The 19,851-nt window shown below is 40.8% G+C and overlaps 1 protein-coding gene across 8 annotated transcripts in view; it reads left to right on the forward strand.

The window, feature by feature from the left end:
• Window positions 1-19,851, forward strand: part of LOC137341718 (protein TASOR 2-like) — a 59,591-nt gene that overhangs the window by 5,421 nt on the left and 34,319 nt on the right. For 6 of the 8 annotated variants that reach the window (XM_068005139.1, XM_068005145.1, XM_068005146.1 and 3 more), the window contains exons 2-9: window positions 925-1,070; window positions 3,206-3,301; window positions 6,177-6,249; window positions 15,773-15,864; window positions 17,073-17,210; window positions 17,499-17,626; window positions 17,746-17,765; window positions 19,722-19,821. In XM_068005139.1, the coding sequence (XP_067861240.1) occupies window positions 925-1,070; window positions 3,206-3,301; window positions 6,177-6,249; window positions 15,773-15,864; window positions 17,073-17,210; window positions 17,499-17,626; window positions 17,746-17,765; window positions 19,722-19,821 (793 nt within the window). The remainder of the gene's footprint in view (window positions 1-924; window positions 1,071-3,205; window positions 3,302-6,176; window positions 6,250-15,772; window positions 15,865-17,072; window positions 17,211-17,498; window positions 17,627-17,745; window positions 17,766-19,721; window positions 19,822-19,851) is intronic. The other 2 variants (XM_068005141.1, XM_068005142.1) reach the window with 1 other exon arrangement.

The raw sequence follows: 19,851 nt of genomic DNA on the forward strand, positions 1-19,851 counted from the left end.
AAATCAAGGTTCTCTGAAACGGTCGGACCTAATAATCGTATAAAGTGTGAAACAAAACAGAAGAGGATAATCCCAACTGATGGCCAGACATCTGTCTGTCATAGACAAATAATAAGACATGAGAGCCTCACGGTCCAGGTTCACATGTGGAAGCTGGTAGAGTGAGGTACTGGCAGGCTGGAACTACGTCTGCAGGCTTAGTAATTCACTGCCATAAGGAGGGAAGAGAATAGAATTTAAAAAAATTGTAGCAGCAAAGAAGTCTTGGATGCTGTACAATTTACCGACATGGTGGTACACTGCATTCAAAGACAGCTCGTTTATGGTTCCAATGCGGCACAGGTTGGAATTTAAAAAGTGAGACCAGCATACAGGCGTTTTTAAATGAGTAGACGCAACACGTTATTATTGAAATCTCAGTAACTCCGTAAGCATATTTTGTTTTAATTTGGAAGAAGATCTGGGCAGAAGAATTACTAGATCAGCTTGCCTGGTGGAAATCCAAAGCCTGAGAAAAAGATAAGATGGCGCCTGATTGGAAGTTAATTTTAAAAATAAAATCTTTTTAAGAGGCAAAATTTGAGTTTAATTTTATTCAAACATATTGACTGTTCTTTGATTCATAAATTGATACTCTGCTTTTGCTACTCTGTGGTAAACACCAGATGGTCAAATGAGTTGAGATAGTGGTAGGCACCACCTTTGCAATTTTCAGGTTTTTAAAGACTCGTCAATGAATTGGAAACGGCCCCTTCGGAAACCGTAGTAGTGAGAATAGTAAAGTGGGTACAGTTTGCCCTTTAAAACCCAGACTCTCTTTTGGGACTTCATACGATTGTTGAGGAGTAACTTACTTTTCAGAATTAAACCTATGGTTTTATTGCGGTGCAGTACAATGTTGTGTTCTCTCTTTTTCTTTTGCAGAAACTTTTCATCTGTTGCCCCTCACCTCCAGCCAGTTCACACAAGAAATACTGCCAACCTTGCAGCAGGCATACTTAGACTCTTCATCGGGGAGTTGCTTTCAGTACACCCAAGTGACATTAGTGAATAATAAACTTCTAGAGCAGGTATTATTGCCTTAAAGCAATTTTTTTGTATATATCATAACTCAAAGAATCTGACAGATACTGGAATTTTGCCTTCTACTTAATCTATGTTGATTCCAGATACAATCATCGGGGATTTTTTTTCTGTTGCAGGCTAACTTAGTTTTGCTTTTATAGTTGTCCTGTTTTTAAAGCTTATCTCCTGAAAGATTACTTGTATCCAGGCTAACCAAGTTAAAGTAATACATTGCATGCAATACAAATGAAACTTTTAAACCCTTTTATGTTGTGATGTAGATTCACCCCAACAAACAGGATAGGCTTTGCCTTGAATCTGTAACACTTAGGCTTAAAAATGGAGCAAGTGCTACACAATTTATAGTGACATATATGTGTATATTTTAAAGCAGACTGGGGAGAAATGAATTAAAAGGTGAAACATGCAGTTGCTTAAAACGACTGTCTCCAGATATAATTTGCCATGTTTGAGTATAGTATACGGTAATGTTAGGGCAGTATAGGTTTAAAAAAAAGAAAAGCAGCAACAAGTTAAATAAAATATAAGCTAATAGCGAGGTGGGATCAATGCTGATTAAAAATTTTACTGTTCCTAGTATTTATTCTTTAATGTTTAATTTTCATGCAGGGAATCCGTTACGCCATAGATGTGTTGGCCTTACCCAAATTTTCACTGTAATTTTTAAATGAGGTGTTAATATTCTGGATCCTGAACAGGTATCAAAGGGCAAGGTCTAATTGAATGGTAGAGCAGGCTCGAGGGGCCGAATGGCCTACTCCTGTTCCTATGTTCCTGTTACACATTGCTTTGTCTTAAATGTGTTCAGGGTTTTCTGCCTTGTCACATCTGAGTGACTAAACAACACCATGGAATATCTGCTAGTATCAATAATAATCTGTCTATTTAAATCTATCTTGCAAAAATCTAACATACAATTTTGTCACGTTCCTGTGTCACATCTGTCATACTTCCTTGTATCGAAATGTCTTCTGTTGATGCAAATTCCTCCCAGCTGACTGGCTCATATGCAGATTTATCCATTATGATTTGAATTTAGTAATACGCAGATATCCTAGCAAGGAGGAGGTAAACCAAATGAACCAACGATGGAAATTAAGCAAATTGCTTCCAATATACTTTCTGAATTTTCTTTCGTCCGCCATATTTTACCCTCAGCCAGTCGGAAGTATTTTGAGAACTAACAGTCACCTGATTTAAAGACACCTACCCAGTTGTCTTTTGTGCCTTTGAGTACCTTCATTCCAGGCCTGCAATTCCCTGGATGGTGAATTTTGAGCAGGTGCAGGCTCTCAGACTGTGGCAACTAGGGGAATTGTATTCCACAGAATGCATCAGGATGATTCTCAGTGTACAGCATGAATCCTCTTTTCCTCATGTTCTAACAGGATTCCTGGGTTTCTTTGTTTTCACAGATGCTGTAAAAACCAGCTGGAGAATTTCACATTAAACTTATTAAGTCCTTAAATTTTTACTTCAAAGCCTGTGCCAGCACTTGCTGTTTACAAGTCTATAAATGCAGGTCTTATGGCAGTGAAAGGCGTGGTCAAAACGTCTCGTGTGTCGTTGCATCTGTGCTTATTGGCCCCTCATGAACTTGTCTTCCTTGTCTAAATCAAAAGACTCTTAATGGCAACCAAATCTGTCATCTCCTTTTAAGATGCCTCTTCAGCAGGCCAGGTTCTAGGGCTCCTATGTGACCATTTTATGTCTGTACTTAATTTTTCAGTCGGCTTTATAATCTGTGGCAATCATCATTCCTTTGTTTCAACATTTCCTCCTCTTACTCAATGCTTTGACCTTTTTCCTCTTTTGTTTTCTCTGTTTCTAGCTGAAATGTTTAATTTTACATCGACAGTTTCATTAGACATAGTTCATCCTTTTTAAATAATTTTAAAAGCTGTTATAGGTTAGCTTAACACCATTGCAGCTTGGCACGGGAAGTATTTCGAGCATTATCCTGTTGTGCACTTGGAATTAAGATCTTGTTTTAGCATTTGTGATTACCTTCTGTTGCACAAGGCACATTTAAAATTGCTTTAATGTTTGCGAAATCCAAATAAAGATTTTTTTTTTTGTAATTTGGAAGAGACTGTAGCATTTTATTTATTAATTGCAGTACAATGCCTGCCGGCTGGATATGGAGGAGAAAGGATATAGTAAGGAAGAACTTGCTGAGTCTGTTGCTTTTCTACTGTTTGAAACAGAAGACCAGGTAAAAAAAAAAAAATCCTATTTGGGGGGGAGAAAGTAGAAATATTTTAAAGATTTATTATACCTAAGAATTTTTTTAATGCATACGTGAGTATTTTTGAAAATACAGAGGATAGGGAGTTGTGTTGTAAGGCAATATGTAACATAATATAACAAGTTCAGATAGCTTCATAAACAATAACAGTAAAGATTGAGTAGTTTCTTAATTTCTTGAGAATGTTGTAGCTCTCAACACATGTCCGACCATCTAATAGTGGGAAGGAGATAGAGGAGAACATTTGCAGGCAAATTACAGAAAGATGCAAGAACTATAGAGTAATGATAATGGGGGACTTCAATTATCCCAATATAGTCTGGGATAGTAACAGTGTAAAGGGCAAAGAGGGGGAGGAATTCCTGAAATGTGTTAGAGAACTTTCTTTAAAAGTGTGTTTCCAGCCCAATCAGGAAAGAAACCTTGCTGGATCTAGTTCTGGGGAATGATGTGTGAGAGGTGGAGCATGTTTCAGTGGGGGAGCATTTGGGGACTAGTGATCATAGTATTATTAGGTTTAGAATAGTTATGGAAAAGTACAAGGAACAATCAAATGTGAAAATGCTTAACTGAAGGAGGGCAAATTTCAGTGAGTTAAAAAGGGTTCTTGCCCAGGTGGATTGGAATCAAAAATTGGTAGGTAAAATAGTAATTGAACAATGGGAGACCTTCAAGGAGGAGTTGGTTTGGGTACAGAGTAAACACATAGTTACGAGAGGGAAAGGAAGGGGATCCAAAGCTAGAGTTCCTTGGATGACTAAAGATATAGAGATTAAAATGAAACAGAGAAAGGAGGCTTATGACACATGTAAGGTTCATAATACAGTAGAGAACCAGGTACAGAAAGTACAGAGGAGATCTAAAAAGGGGAATAAGAGAGGCAGAGACTGAGAATAGATTAGAGGCTAACATAAAAGGGAACCCAAAAGTCTTTTATAAATATATAAAAGGGTAGTCAAAGGAAGTGTGGACTGATTGGGAACAAAAAAGATGTTCTTGTGGAGGCTGAGGTACTAAATGAATATTTCGCATCCGTTTTCACTAGAGAAGAGGATGCTGCTATTGTAGCAATAAAGGAGGAGGTAGTAGCAATATTGGATAGGATAAAAATAGATAAAAAGGAGGTACTTAAAAGATTGGCAGTACTCAAAGTAGAAAAGTCACCCGGTCCAGATGGGATGCATTCTAGGCTACTGAGGGAAGAAAGGGTGAAAATTGTGGAGGCTCTGGCCAAAATTTTGCAATCCTCCTTTAGATATGGGGACGGTACCGGAGGACTGGAGGATTGCCAATGTTACACCCCTGTTCAAGAAAGGGGAGAGAGAGAAACCCGACAATTGCAGGCCAGTCAACTTTTAGAGACAATAATCCGGGACAAATAAATTGGCACTTGGAAAAGTATGGGCTAATAAATGATTTGTTAAAGGAAAATCCTGTTTGACTAACTTGATTGAGTTCTTTGATGAAGTAATGGAGAGGGTAGATGACGGTAATGCGGTTGATGTGTATATGGACTTTCAAAAGGTATTTGATAAAGTACTACGTAATAGATTTGTTAGCAAAATTAAAGTCCATGGGATTGAAGGGACAGTGGCAGTGTGGATACAAAATTGGCTAGGGGACAGAAAGCAGAGAGCAGTAGTGAATGGTTGGTTTTCAGACTGGAGGGAAGTATACAGTGGTGTTCCCCAGGGGTCAGCAATCGGACCAATGCTCTTTTTGATATATATTAATAACTTGGACTTGGGTATAGAGGGTATAATTTCAAAGTTTGCAGATGACATGAAACTCGGAAATGTAGTAAACAATGTGAAGGATAGTAACAGACTTCAGGAGGACATAGACAGACTGGTGAAATGGGCAGACACATGGCAGATGAAATTTAACTCAGAGAAGTGTGAAGTGATGCATTTTGGTAGGAAGAATGAGGAGAGGCAATATAAACTAAATGGTGCAATTTTAAAGGAGGTGAAGGAACAGAGAGGCCTGGGGGTGCACATACACAAATCTTTGAAGGTGGCAGGACAAGTCGAGAAAGCAGTTAAAAAAGCGTATGGGCTCCTGGGCTCTATTAATAGAGGCAGAGAGTACAAAAACAAGGAAGTTATGCTAAACCTTTATAAAACACTAGTTATGCCTCAGCTGGAGTATTGTGTTCAATTCTGACCTTGAGAGGGTGCAGAAGAGATTTACTAGAATGATACCAGGGATGAGGGACTTCAGTTATGTGGAGAGACTGGAGAAGCTGGGGTTGCTCTCAGAATAGAGAAGGTTAAGGGGAGATTTGATAGAGGTGTTCAAAACCATGACCGGTTTTGATAGAGAAACTGTTTCCAGTGGCAGAAGGGTCGGTAACCAGAGGGCACAGATTTAAGGTGATCGGCAAAAGAGCCAGAGGCAACCTAAGGAAATATTTTTTTAAGCAGCGAGTTGTAATGATCTGGAATGCGCTGTCTGAAAGGGTGGTGGAAGCAGATTCAATAGTAACTTTCAAAAGGGAATTGGATAAATACTTGAAGGGAAAAATTTACAGGGCTACGGCGAAGGAGCAGGGGAATGGGAAAAATTGGAAAGCTCTTTCGAAGAGCCGGCACAGGCACGATGGGCTGAATGGCCTCCTCCTGTGCTGTACCTACTATGATAATACAAGTCACATCTTTGCCATAAGCAAACAAACATTAATTGGGATAGTCTGAGAGCATTCCAGTCCAAGGCCTCAGAGGAAGAAGGTTATGTAACACAAGAGATAGAATAGAGTTTGTATGGGCTTAATTGCTATAGTACATTTTTGATTTTGGTTTCCTTTTTCAATACCTTTTTGATTTTTGTTTTACTGTTGTAGGCAAAAGTTGTCTGTCAAAAAGGATTGCAGGTCGGAAACAGTAAAATTACAACTCTAGGAGATCCACTGAAGGGTATTTTAATTTTTTTTTAATACAATACAATAAGTATATAAAGTAACGTACGTACATATGTTGAGTGCACCAGAGTGCCTGTTCTGTTACAGGAAATGAAAATTGCTTTTGTTGGAAATAAGCCAGTATGTCTCCTTTGATCGCTGCAGAAACGTGAATATGATGGAAAAGAAGCACGTTATTCAGAAATCACGATAAGCATCTGGTCTGTGCAACAAGTTGATCCCTGCCTTTGGCCATAAATTTAGGATTTGCACAAAGGACAATAAGCTTAATTATTAAGCTTGTTCCTGCAATCTTACTATTGCTCCTAAACTTTAAACTGCTTTGCGAATCATAGAAAAGTGACAGCACGGAAGGAGGCCGTTCGGCCCATCGGGTCCACGCCGGCTCTATGCAAGAGCAATCCAGCTAGTCTCACTCCCCCGTCCTAGTCCCATAGCCCTGCAAATTTTTTCCTTTCAAGTACTTATCCAGTTCCCTTTTGAAGGCCATGATTTGAATCTGCCTCTACCACCCCCTCGGGCAGTGCACTCCAGATCCGAACCACTCGCTGTGTTTTTAAAAAAAAGTTTTTCCTCATGTCACCTTTCGTTCTTTTGCCAGTCACCTTAAATCTATGCCGTCTCGTTCTTGACCCTTCCGTTAATGGGAACAGTTTCTCTCTATCTGCTCTGTCTAGACACGTCATCATTTTGAATACCTCTATCAAATCGCCTCGCAACCGTCTCTGTTCCGAGGAGAGCAACCCCAGCTTCTCCAGTCAACCACATAACTAAAGTCCCTCATCCCTGGAATCATTCTCTTCTGTACCCTCTCTAAGGCCTTCATATCTTTTCCTAAAGTGCGGTGCCCAGAACTGGACACAATACTTCAGATGTGGCCGAACCAGTGTTTTATAAAGGCTTATCGTGACTTCCTTGCTTTTGTACTCTATGCCTCTTTTTACAAAGCCCAGGACCCATAAGCTTTTTTAACTGCTTTCTCATCATGCCCTGCCACCTTCAACGATTTGTGTACATATACCCCCAGATCGCTCTGTTCCTTTACCCCTTTTAGAATTAGTTTGGTAGGAAAAATGAGGAGAGGCATCACCATTTTCTGCCTTAAATTTCATCTGCCACGTGTCCGCCCATGCCACCAGCCTGTCTATATTCTCTTGAAGTCTACCACTATCCTCCTCACTGTTCACTACACTTCCGAGTTTTGTGTCATCTGCAAATTTTGAAATTGTGCCCCTGTACACCCAAGTCAAAGTCATTAATATACATCAAGAAAAGCAGTGGTCCCAGCACCGACCCCTAGGGAACACCACTGTACACCTCCCTGCATTCTGAAAAACAACCGTCCACCACTACACTCTGTTTCCTGTCACTTAGCTAATTCTGTATCCATGTTGCCACTGCCCCCTTTAGTCCTTGGGACAAACCTACCATGTGGCACTTTGTCAAACGCCTTTTGAAAGTCCATATACACCACAACTACATTGCCCTTATCCTATCCTCTGTTACTTCATCAAAAAACTCTATCAGGTTAGTTAAACACAATTTGCCTTTAACAAATCCGTGTTGGCTTTCCCTAATCAATCCACACTCGCCCAAGTGATTGTTAATTCTGACCCGGATTATCGTTTCAATGCCTGTTTTCAAACGTTATCTAGTATGTAAGTTTGTAAGTAAATCATTGACTGATTTATATCTTAAGAAAATCTTACGCACTGCTTTGTATCACACATCCAAGGGACACATTTGTTGGGAGGGTTCCATTTTTGGAGCATGCAGAATGTTCAGTAACACACAACTTTTCAGCTGGGAGATCCCAGGAACGTATCTCTGAATTGGCATTAGATACACTTCAGGTTACTCCCTCAAATATTGGAAGCAAAGTGTAAATGTCCCAAGCTAGAGACACCAGTAAAGCTGGCTTTGTACTTCCAGCTCCTGCCCCCTCCCCGTCCGTTGCACTGTAGGAGATGGGTAACTCTCCTCTACCTGCACTGATGTAGTCCCCCCATTTTCACTGGGAGCTCCTCTCTCTGAGATGATCACAGACAAGACTCCCTTTGGGAAGGAGGATTCAAGGAAACCAAAGCAAATTTAGCACACTTCCATGAACAATATGCTGGGGAACGACAAAATATACCACATGGTCGATTCCATTTCTGAACTAGACCGTTAAGGGGTAATTCCACAATGTCACACCCGCAGTGGAAGACTTACTTGCAGGGAGTATAGGTTGGATAATTGGAGCTACAGTGTTTCAGCCCTATCTCTGACCCACACATGGGAGCCTGAAATTATCCCTTTAGTCGAATTTATAAGTTATGTTGGTATCCATAACTGGGTAGACTAGCACCGTACAGCCATTGGAAACTGAAAGTTCAGCTTCACAATATCCTCATCTACCTATAGTTGATTCTGAACAGAACTCCTTGAGGAGGAGGTGTAAGAGTTGTTTAATAGTTTAAACTTACTTTTCGACTCAGTATCTATTAAATAAAATAGTTTGGGCTACTGTACTCGATAGAGACAGTTTCATTGACCTACTTAGACATAAATGCTACTACCGACTACAAGCAATGCTTAACACACAATACTGCTAATAATTACAAGCAATAACATAAGACTCTACTTCTAAATTACAAGCAATAATTGAAACACACACAGGTTTTAAACAGTACAACCTCAGCAGCTGTGCCCAGGACTCAAAATTGATCAGTCTTCCTCCCATCAGCACCGACGTCACAAATTGTCTTGAGAATTCTCACAGACTGGGGTCTCTGGCTGTCATTTATATTTGGTTTGTGTTGATGTCTTGCACACTACCCCACCCCACCCCCGTCATCCTCTTTACTGCGCCTCCGCGACACTATCATTCTTGGACTTTCCATGGTCTCGCCCACCAGACAATGGATGTGTACAACCAAACACAAGGCCGTTTCGTCACAAGATATTTCAGACCTTGAAACTGATAATGCACCAGACAGCCAGCTGCTCCGTGGCAGCTTTTAAACTGCTGTGCTTAGTAGCGTTCGATCTTGAACAATCCCATGATCCCAAGCTGTCCTTGATAGCCTATCTTCCCAGAGCATGCTGGATAAAGATACTGGATTCCTCGCTCACACTCCCCCCGCCTTAGGTGGGTGTTGTGCTGTAGCACCAACCCACCTATTCCAACCTTTGTTTTCCTTTTCATATCATCTCATTTTAATCTGGTTAACGTCCATAGTTGTTTCTAACATCAACTTCTGTCTATAGGCACTGAGGAGTTTTTTTAATTATAACAGATCATTACAATTGTTATTACAGTCATAAAAGCTTGTAAAATTACTAGAGACACAAGGAACATTCTTGCCCATGGATGCTGTCCTGTATTATATTCTACCTCCCACTACTCTGCGTTCCCTAATTTGTCTACACCCTTTTCGATGTTCCAGATGTGTCTCAGATGTAGCAGTACGTTCCAAAATACGCTTGAGATTCAGGGGTAGGGGAGGAGTGGTGTGACTGAATGGCTTGTAGTCCCTCTTTTTTATGGACCTATCTCTACAGTAACATTGGTAACATTGTCAGTCAGGACAGGTATGAGTATGGCATTACCTATCTGGATTATCTCACTGGGCGAGAAACTGGAATTAGGGATAGTGATCGAATATAGGTGTCCAGCAGCTATCATATATGGGTTGGATGTAGATGCACAGTATCCTCCTTGTCCTTTGTAGGTGGGCTTTACTCTTTCTGCGTTCCACTCTTCCACACTAACAGTGCAGCTGGGAGAGTCCTTATCGAGAGTGAAGCCACTTGCAGGGACATTTGCTTGGACACATCTCATGGCCTCTGACTTCTTTTTCTTCACCTTGGTGTAGTTGTCGATAACCTCGTTGATTTTATCTGGTATCTGACCGTCGACCAGCACTAGGTCCTTTCCTGTTAGAAGGACCTTAATAAACGAGGTCTCCCCTGTTTTTGAGTGCTCTCTTAAGAATATCCTCAATTGCCTCCTCGTTCCTTTGTTGTGCTCATACAAGATTTCTACATCGATTCGGTTCCAGGCTGCAGTTCCCATTGCAGCACCTATTCCTAGCCTTTCTCCTACATCCCTCTTTCTACGGCTACTACTTTCCTCTGTGGGTTTTCTTTGGTTATCATTCCCACAGTTCCTTTCTAAAAACTGTTTGGTAATCACGGACAGCACCTGTTGGTAAAAACGCTCGAAGGTCTCGTTACACAGACCTTTGGGTAAATGTGTTACTGAAAGATCTAGAATTACAGGATAAATTTCATATCTTACATCATCATCGTTATACAACGATTCACGAGTTTCAAAAGTCACCAGACCGTTTCCAGGTCCTGGGTTTAGGGTTGGGCAGGGTGGCTCCCTGTCCTTGATCCTGTTTGCACGGGACCGTGACTGGGTGTAAAGGGAGATTTCATTTTGGCTTCTTCTAAAAGAGGGTCCTTCCTTGTACTTGGGGATGAGAAAAAATTCCCCAATGATTGGCCAAGTTCTGGCCCCATCAGGTTACTAGCCTGGTAGCCATTGGACCTCTTGGGGCCCTCGAGTTTGAAGGACTTCTAGGTTGATCCCCGAGTTCTGCACCTGCCATCCGCCTGCACTATCTCATATACCTGTTTGGTCCACTTGGCATGAATAAAATATGTCATTTCAAAACTATCCCAATTAGAGAGAGCAGTACTGTTGGACTAACTGGACTTGTCAGTGTTCAATTTTATTTCCCCAAAATACTTTCTTCCTTGATGCACAGCATTGGGAAGGAACCACTTAGACTGGACTCTTTTTTTTGTTCCAAGTAAAATTTGATCATCCCCATAAACTAGGAACATAGGAACAGGAGTAGGCCATTCAGCCCCCTGTGCCTGCTCCACCATTTGATAAGATCATGGCTGATCTGTGATCTAACTCCATATACCCGCCTTTGGCCCATGTCCCTTAATACCTTTGGTTGCCAAAAAGCTGTCTATCTCAGATTTAAATTTAGCAATTGAGCTAGTATTAATTGCCGTTTGCGGAAGAGAGTTCCAAACTTCTACAACCCTTTGTGTGTAGAAATGTTTTCTAATCTCACTCCTGAAAGGTCTGGCTCTAATTTTTAGACTGTGCCCCCTACTCCTAAAATCCCCAACCAGCGGAAATAGTTTCTCTCTATCCACCCTATCTGTTCCCCTTAATATCTTATAAACTTCGATCAGATCACCCCTGCAGGTAAATTTTTCTCTTCTCGAGTGCTTGAACAGCAGCTCATATCAATTTATCATCAATTCCAATTTCAGAAACAAATTATGTCCAGACTTGGTGGTTTTACAGTAGAGACAGAAGTGCTTGTAATTACTTTAGGCGGTAACTCCCATATCTCTTTTATTTTTCCCCCAACTGCTTTGAGCACTCTGTCTCGGAAGATTAAAAAAATGACCCTGAATGGGTTAAAGCCGAACCTTTGAGAAGCAAAGCCTTGGTCCAAATCGTCACCAGGCTGTGACATTTGATATCTGCCGGTCTCTGCTGATAAGGTCTTAAATTCTTAACACCACTGGATCACTTCTTGCACCAACGTTTTTGCAGTCCTGAAAAATAAATGGTCCCCTGTTTTAAATGAAAAACCGCAAATCCATTGTGGCTCTTCTGAGAGCCCAAGGGGTTAATTCATTAATTCCCTTCTGTTACCCTTTATCCCGGGTCCAGAGAGGGCTGCACGCAGGTTTCTGTGGATGGATCTAGTCATCTTACTCCAGGAGGAACCAACAGCAAAGGGAAAACAGAAATAATGCCCAATATGTTTACCTTCAGCCTCTAGACTTGGCTATTCAAATGCTGTCCTGGCTGGCCTCCCATCTTCCACCCTCCATAAACTTGAGCTCGTCCAACTCTCTGCTGCCCGTATTCTAACTTGCACCAAGTCCCGTTCTCCCATCACCCCTGTGGTCGCTGACCTACATTGGCTCCCGGTCCGGGAAGGCCTCGATTTTTAAAAATTCTCATCCTTGTTTTCAAATCCTTCCGTGGTCTCGCCCCTCCCCTATCTCTGTAACCTGCTCCAGCCCCTCTGAGATCTTGGCGCTCCTCCAATTCTGGCCTCTTGCGCATCCCCGATTTTAATCGCTCCACCAAAGGCGGCCGTGCCTTCAGCTGCCTAGGCCCTAAGCTCTGGAATTCCCTCCCTAAACCTCTCCGCCTCTCTACACCTCTCTCTCCTCCTTTAAGAAGCTCCTTAAAACCTACCCCTTTGACCTAGTTTTCGGTCACCTCTCCTAATATCTCCTTATGTGGCTTGGTGTCAAATTTTGTTTGATAATCGCCCCAGTGAAGCGCCTTGGGACGTTTTACTAAGTTAAAGGCGCTATATAAATGCAAGTTGTTGTTGTTGTTGCAAAGGTTGTTGCTTGGTGAATTAAAAACGTGTCGGTGTCCTTGAACAGGGTTAACACCTTTGCAGAAAATAAACAGTGACATCAGACTCGGGCAGCATGCGTCAACGTAGCTTTCAGGTAAATTTTTTAAAAACTGTACCGAATCAAATTCAGGATCATTTTAAACACATTCATGTCAGGGAAGATAGCATTTCAGTTTGTTCATCTCACTTTTAAAAAGCGTACCTGTACCTGACCTTTTTATCTACAAATGTTGCAACTTAAATTCCAATTGTTTTTAAAGCATTTAGCATTTATTTAAGAGGTGTCCAAAAGTTATTAACTCTTTGATAGTTAGTCCAACTACATGACATTTCCAGATTGTTGCCATAGAGATAGGGGGTAGACATCCTTCAATCATTCTTTTCTTTCTCCCCCCCCCCCCCCCCCCCCCCCCCCCCCCCCGGTCATTTTTACACAACTCCGTACACTTCAAGTCACGCTTTATAAACTAAACACAATACAGAACAGATCACGTGCTTACAAAAAAACCCGGTAAATTACATTATACAAAAAGAAAAAACACATAACAAGCATTGAAAGGGGGCCATAGCCAGCAAAACTGAAAAGAAAGCATTCACAGTTGCTTTTAAAGAGACAGTATGCTGAAAACAAAAGAACACATTCTGTAGCTTGTAACTCTCCTCTTTCTCCTTCTTTGTTCCATCCTTAACCTATTCTGTACATATTCAAAACTTCAGGCCACAGTCCGTGTTCTCCCCTCTGGTTCCTGCAGCTTTTTTCCCCCCCTCACTGACTTGTTTCAGTCTCAACTTTGACTCTTTTGAATCCCGTTAAGCCTCCTCTCCCCGCATTAACTTTACACTGTTAACCTCTCCGCTCCTTTATTGCAAGGGATTTGGAGTACAAGAGTAAGGAAGTCTTGCTGCAATTGTACAGGGCTTTGGTGAGACCACACCTGGAGTACAGTGTGTAGTTTTGGTCTCCTTACCTAAGAAAGGATATACTTGCTTTAGAGGCAGTGCAACAAAGGATCGCTAGATTGATTCCTGGGATGAGAGGGTTGTCCTATGGGGAGAGATTGAGTAGAATGGGCCTATACTCACTCTGGAGTTTGGAAGAATGAGAGGTGATCTCATTGAAACAGATAAAATTCTGAGAGGGCTCGACAGGGTAGTTGCTGAGAGGATGTTTTCCCTGGCCTGGAGAGTCTAGAACTAGGGGGCATAGTCTCAGGATAAGAGGTCGGCCATTTAGGACTGAGATGAGGAGGAATTTCTTCACTGAAGGTCATGAATATTTGGAATTCTCTACCCCAGGGGGCCGTGACTGCTGAGTCATTGAGTATATTCAAGACTGAGATCGATAAATTTTTGGACTCTAGGGGAATCAAGGGATATGGGGATCGGGCGGGAAAGTGGAGTTGAGGCCGAAGATCAGCCATGATCTTATTGAATGGCGGAGCAGGCTCGAGGGGCCGAATGGTCTACTCCTGATCCTATTTCTTATGTTCCTCGCGTTAACTTGGGTACACCCTTAATCCCTCCGCTCCTCGCGTTAACTTTACCGTTAACCTTTAACCGATTCACTCTTCAGTCCCCGACCGTGTAAGTCCCAAGAGGTTTAAATCATCTACTCCGTGATTATTGAGGTTAGGCTGTCAATAAACCCTGTCTCATCGAGAACCAGGTTGGGCACCAATGATATATGTAAGGAACCTTACAACACCAGGTTATAGTCCAACTGTTTTATTCGAAAATCACAAGCTTTCGGAGGCTTTCTCCTTCGTCAGGTTTGCTGGGAAACTTATTAGAATACGCCGCAGAAAGCAACGGCGAACGAGAAGTGGCGCAGTAAATAGCCAATTCTGGGACATGGGCGGTAAAACGGAGATGGCCTCTCATATCTCTCTTTTATGGCTTTACTTTCAGTTTCTTGTGCACTGCCTAACTTTATTCATTTGTGCAACCACGGAGCTTTGATTTTAAAGTTACCGTTGTCTTCACCGATCTCCAGCAGGGTTGGACTTTAACCGAAGAGGGTGCATACTAACAGTACGGTGTAATTTCAAGGCCAAAGAAAATGTGGATCAGGACGGGGTGCTTAGTTATAGCTGGCCTCCCGAACATCTTTGACAGTGGGAATTTTACCATATAATAATGAATTTGAATGTTTTTTTTGCTTGGATTGAAAAGTTAGAAGCTATGTAACAATAAAGAAAATGTGAAATTATAGTACCTGTTATATGAAATTTGCAGCTGAGGATATTTTTCTCTCATTTGTGCTATCATTGTCATACTTAAACTGTGATGCTTTTAGTTTTGTGTATCTTGACGGTTATGTGCTGAAAGGATGAACCTATTATTAATCTATACCCACGATACCTTATTTGGGCAGTATGTTACTGAAGATGGTGTACTTTTTTAGGTTTGTTACCCTTTGGCCTTGAAATTACACTGTAATATGTTCTTACGAAATTCCTTTATTGTCTATTTTACTGAGACATTAGCCTGTTAAAAATAAATAGGCTAACGCCTTGTTTAAATTATGGGCAAAATATTAAATGCTTCTATACGAACATACACATGAAATTGACGGGGAGGGAAAGACCAGCTGGTCCACACTAGTGGTGGCTGTAGTATCGTGACCAGACACTTTACAAGCCCACCTTCCCCTTCCTGGGAGAGGCTAAATCCCAGGTCCAATAAGGGGAAAAGATACTCTGGGAAAATTTCTCTCCGACCCCGCCCCTCAGGCGATTGAAACTAGTCCAGGAGATCACATGGACCAAGTGTTATCTATAAGGGTGCTTACCTACTATACAATGTGCTCTCTGCCCCAGTCAAGAAGCGTCCGGCTCCCTCTTGAAGGCAGAGAGTCGGCACCCACTACAGCCAGCCAGCAACTTATTCCAAAGGCTCACTACTCTCTGGGAAAAGAAGAACTGCCAATCATCCAGACTGTTCCTACTTTTAGTTTAAACTTGTGTTCCCTGGTCCTCCATATTAAGATATGCTAATATTGTAAAGAGTAATTTCAAGGCGTTAACAACTAAGACATGGCTTTTGTGAAATATTTAAGCTTTGAATGATGTTCACTACAGTAATCAAGTAACTTCACCTTTTTTTGTCCTACAGGAGTATATCTTTGTAAATATTCAGATTTCCTGCATCCCACACCATTGTGCCATGGGAAGAGTGGCTATATTCTCATTTTTAAAATTATTAAGGTAAAGTAACTGTATTTTACTCAGGTATTCTCATTTTGATCGAGAAGTATTATCATTTTAAGTTCCATAACCTGATCCGACTAAAATGTTTTTTTTCTTCCACTTGCTCCTCCCCGTCCCACAAAAAAAAATAAAACTGCTCTTGGATCTTTCTGACAGTGCTGCTATGGATAGTGATACCCACAATATCATACGATATGCAATGCTCTGTTTAGTCTCTGAGCTGCATTATTCGACCCATTAGATATCATGAGCTAGAAATTTCAGAAAACTGTACTTGTGTTTGATCTACTGGCGTGACCGGATGTATTTTGTTCTTTGCTTAAGGTGCACCAACTGCCTTAAACTTTGCTCTCAAGGAAATTGTGCGTTTATATGTAACAAGCGCTCCCTTATCAGCCGCACCCTTCTCGATGAACAGGAGATCTAAATTCACCAAGTTAAAATTGTCCCTGTAATTACAGCCGTAACAACGGAACCATTTTCTATTTTCTGCTTTGTGATGATTCACTGTAATCCACAGAAGATCCATCTAAAAAGGGTGGTAGAAGTTTGGAACTCTCTTCCGCAAACGGCAAGTGATACTAGCTCAATTGCTAAATTTAAATCTGAGATAGATAGCTTTTTGGCAACCAAAGGTATTAAGGGATATGGGTCAAAGGCAGGTATATGGAGTTAGATCACAGATCAGCCATGATCTTATCAAATGGCGGAGCAGGCACGAGGGGCTGAATGGCCTACTCCTGTTCCTATGTTCCTAAATTGGATTCTGATTTCCTCACCTATTCTAACATTTAAAAAAAAATATATAATCAGTTATTGGGTCTCTGATATTGCTCAGTGCGTCCTGTGTTTATGCCGTATTCAAACACATCATATTTCACTGCTGTTATATGGAACAATGCAGGCATATGCAGGAACACTGCCATCTATTGAATGCAACTGGTCAGGAGTCAGGGCTGAATGACGTAGATTGTAATGTTAGTCAGATCCTGGTATTTTTTGCTTGATTGTCTGGAAGCTAGAGTGAAATTTGAAGGTGTTCACTCATCAATTTTATTTCTGGTTGTTCAGCTCCCGGCGCGAAATTAAATGAGTTGGAGAAATCCATGATTGTGCAATTCTGGAACAGGCTGAATGACCTTTTTATTTCTTTCCACGTGTTCCCATTTGAGAGCAAACCCAATGCTGTTTTGTTTATTTAACAGGGTAGAGTGAAGTGTATGATTGAAAATCACACTGCTGATTACACTGGTCCGTCCACTGGTTACAACTGCCATGTTTCCACAAACACTGACAAAGTTTCTTCCATTACTAGTCACTTTCAAGCATTTGAACTGACACAGGTGAAGTTGTTTGTGCATTTGTCTGATATGAGTGTTTGATGGATGATTGAGACATTGTTCCCTCGCAGAATTCACTTTTTGGTTGACCCACAGTTAATAAAGTTTTATCTAGAAATTAGTACTGATTCGGTTTGAAATGTTTTTACTGATTTGTGATTAATATTTTAAGTTTTGTTGTTGGATAAGCTTTGCTACTCGATTTTTAACATGTGATTCTGACCCGTTTGGCTAAAGTATTCATGACATTTGTATTCTGTTAGTGACCAGTTTTATTTCCCTTTATTCCAGTATTACTTGTTTGAGTTTGGACAATGTGATGTTCTTCAGTGCCCTAGACAGATTTATCCTTATGCTATTGTAGCATTTCAGTACTGTGACAACAAGCGCACCATGTCACAGTCAGGAGGGATTGAGATGTAAGTTCTCTTTTCTTTCCCCTTTTGGAGTAATACCGTCTTTGTTTTAAGATGCATGTACAGATGCTCCCTAAAAATCTGGTGAAGGTAACTTTTTTTTTTCCTTTTTTCCTTATCAGATTTGTTCCTGAAATTCAAGGTAAAGCTTTTCCTTTGAACTCAGAATGTTAAACTTAGTGTTCCCTTATTTCAGAAGTCTGATATTTTAAAGAAGTGTTTTAGTCTATGAATACCACGCATTTTTGAATTTTGCTGTTAATTCCAATATATTTGTGACATAAGATTTGAAAGTCTGGGTGTGATCCAGTGGTTCACGGATGACTGTTAATATCACGTAAGAGATATAAATTACATAATATTCCAGTGTCTTCATAGCCAATTTCCCTCAACCACCATCACTTTAAGAAAAAAAAAACATTATCTGGTCATTATCACGTTGCTGTTTATGGGAGCTTGCTGTGTGCACATTGGCTGTCGCATTTCCTACATTACAGCAGTGACGACACTTCCAAAGTACTTAATTGGTTGTAAAGCGCTTTGCAATGTCCTGGGGTCATGAAAGGCAATGTGTAAATACAAGTCTTTCGATTTTTTTATATATATATATATATATATATATATATATATATATGGTGGGGGGGGAATAAAAGATCAACTGCTCACTCTGTCTACTCTTAATTCAAAACTGCTTAATTCACGAAGATTAAAGGGTGTGGAATTAGGAGGAGGTTGGCAAACTGGGTTTAAAACTGGTTAGAAGGGAGGAAAAAGAGTAGGAGCTAAGGGCAGTCAGAAGGGTTGGAAGTGGATAGTGATGTCCCACAAGGTTCTGTTCTGGAACTGCTTCTGTGTACATCAATGACTGGGAGATGGGGCCAGAGGCAGAGGTGTTCAAATATGCAGACCATACTAAATTGAGAGGTACAGTAAGTAATTCTGAGTACCAATGGAAGCCGCAAGGGGATATTGATAAAATGGTGGAATGGGCAAAAAGTGGCAGATGAAATTCGATGCCAGTATATGGGAGGTGGCACCTTTTTTTAAATTAAAATAAAAGTAATTATACCTTGAATGGGAGGAAGCTGGGTGACGTGGGAGAGCAGGGGGATCTGGGGGTTCGGGTTCATAAGACATTGAGAGCAGCACCTCAAGCAGATAGACCATTTAAAAAAAAACACTAATGGGATAATGGGTTTTATGTCAAGAGGTATAGAATATAAAAGTCGATGTAATGGTGAATCTTTATATAAGTAAGACCACAGTTAGAATTTGTTTGCAACTTTGGGCTCCACACGATGGGAAGGATGTTGAGAGGATACAGCACAGATTTAATAGGGTGCTGCCTGGTACAGGGAAATACAAATGTGAAGAAAGACTTGGAGAAACTGTGGCTGTTTTTTGTTTAGTGGATTATGGGGTGGTTTTGGTGGTGATTCAAATTTTGACGGGATGGGACAGAGTAGATAGAAACCGACTTGTTTCCAGTGGTTGAGGGGTCCAGAGTGAGGCAACCTAGATATAAGATTAAACTTAAGAGATTTAGGACAGCGAACAGGAGAAAACTTTTTATACAGAGAGTTGTGAGGCTGTAGAATGTACCACTGGAGTGAGTGATTGAAGCAGAGACTGTGTCTGCTTTTAGGAATAGGTTAGATAGTTGGTTGAAGCAAAAAGGGAATAAAGGGATTTCGGAACAGGGTGAGCACATGGGATTAAGACTGTGGAGGATAAACACCATCATGGACTAGTTGGGCCAAATGGCCTGTATATGTAATCTGTTAATTTGACTTTTTTTAGCACTAAATTCGCACTCTGTTATTTACATTGGTTAATTTTAATTATTGGATATTTCAAATTTCTTAACACATAATAATTTTTGAATTATTGTGAGTTGACTGTATATTCCTTTTTGGGTTTGGCTGTGGACTGTTTTAGTGGTGTGATTATATAGGTGGTTGAACTATGTATATGTGCATGTGTGCGTGTATGTGCATATATGTATGTGCGCGTGCGTATATATGCGTGCGTATATATGCGTGTATAGCTCTGTTTTCAGGTATCTTCATTTGCTATAACCTCAACCTTTTATATTTAGCAGTGCAGTACTATCCTTGGAAAGGAACACTTATCAACAAAGACAAAGTGATCAGTGTGGCTTTGAAGTCGATTGCCAGTGCATTGATGCCAGTTGTTTTGTAAGTCTGCACTTTTGTTCCTCCACCATT

The sequence above is a fragment of the Heptranchias perlo genome, chromosome 24, assembly GCF_035084215.1.
Source record: "Heptranchias perlo isolate sHepPer1 chromosome 24, sHepPer1.hap1, whole genome shotgun sequence".
In the NCBI taxonomy this organism is placed as follows: domain Eukaryota; kingdom Metazoa; phylum Chordata; class Chondrichthyes; order Hexanchiformes; family Hexanchidae; genus Heptranchias; species Heptranchias perlo.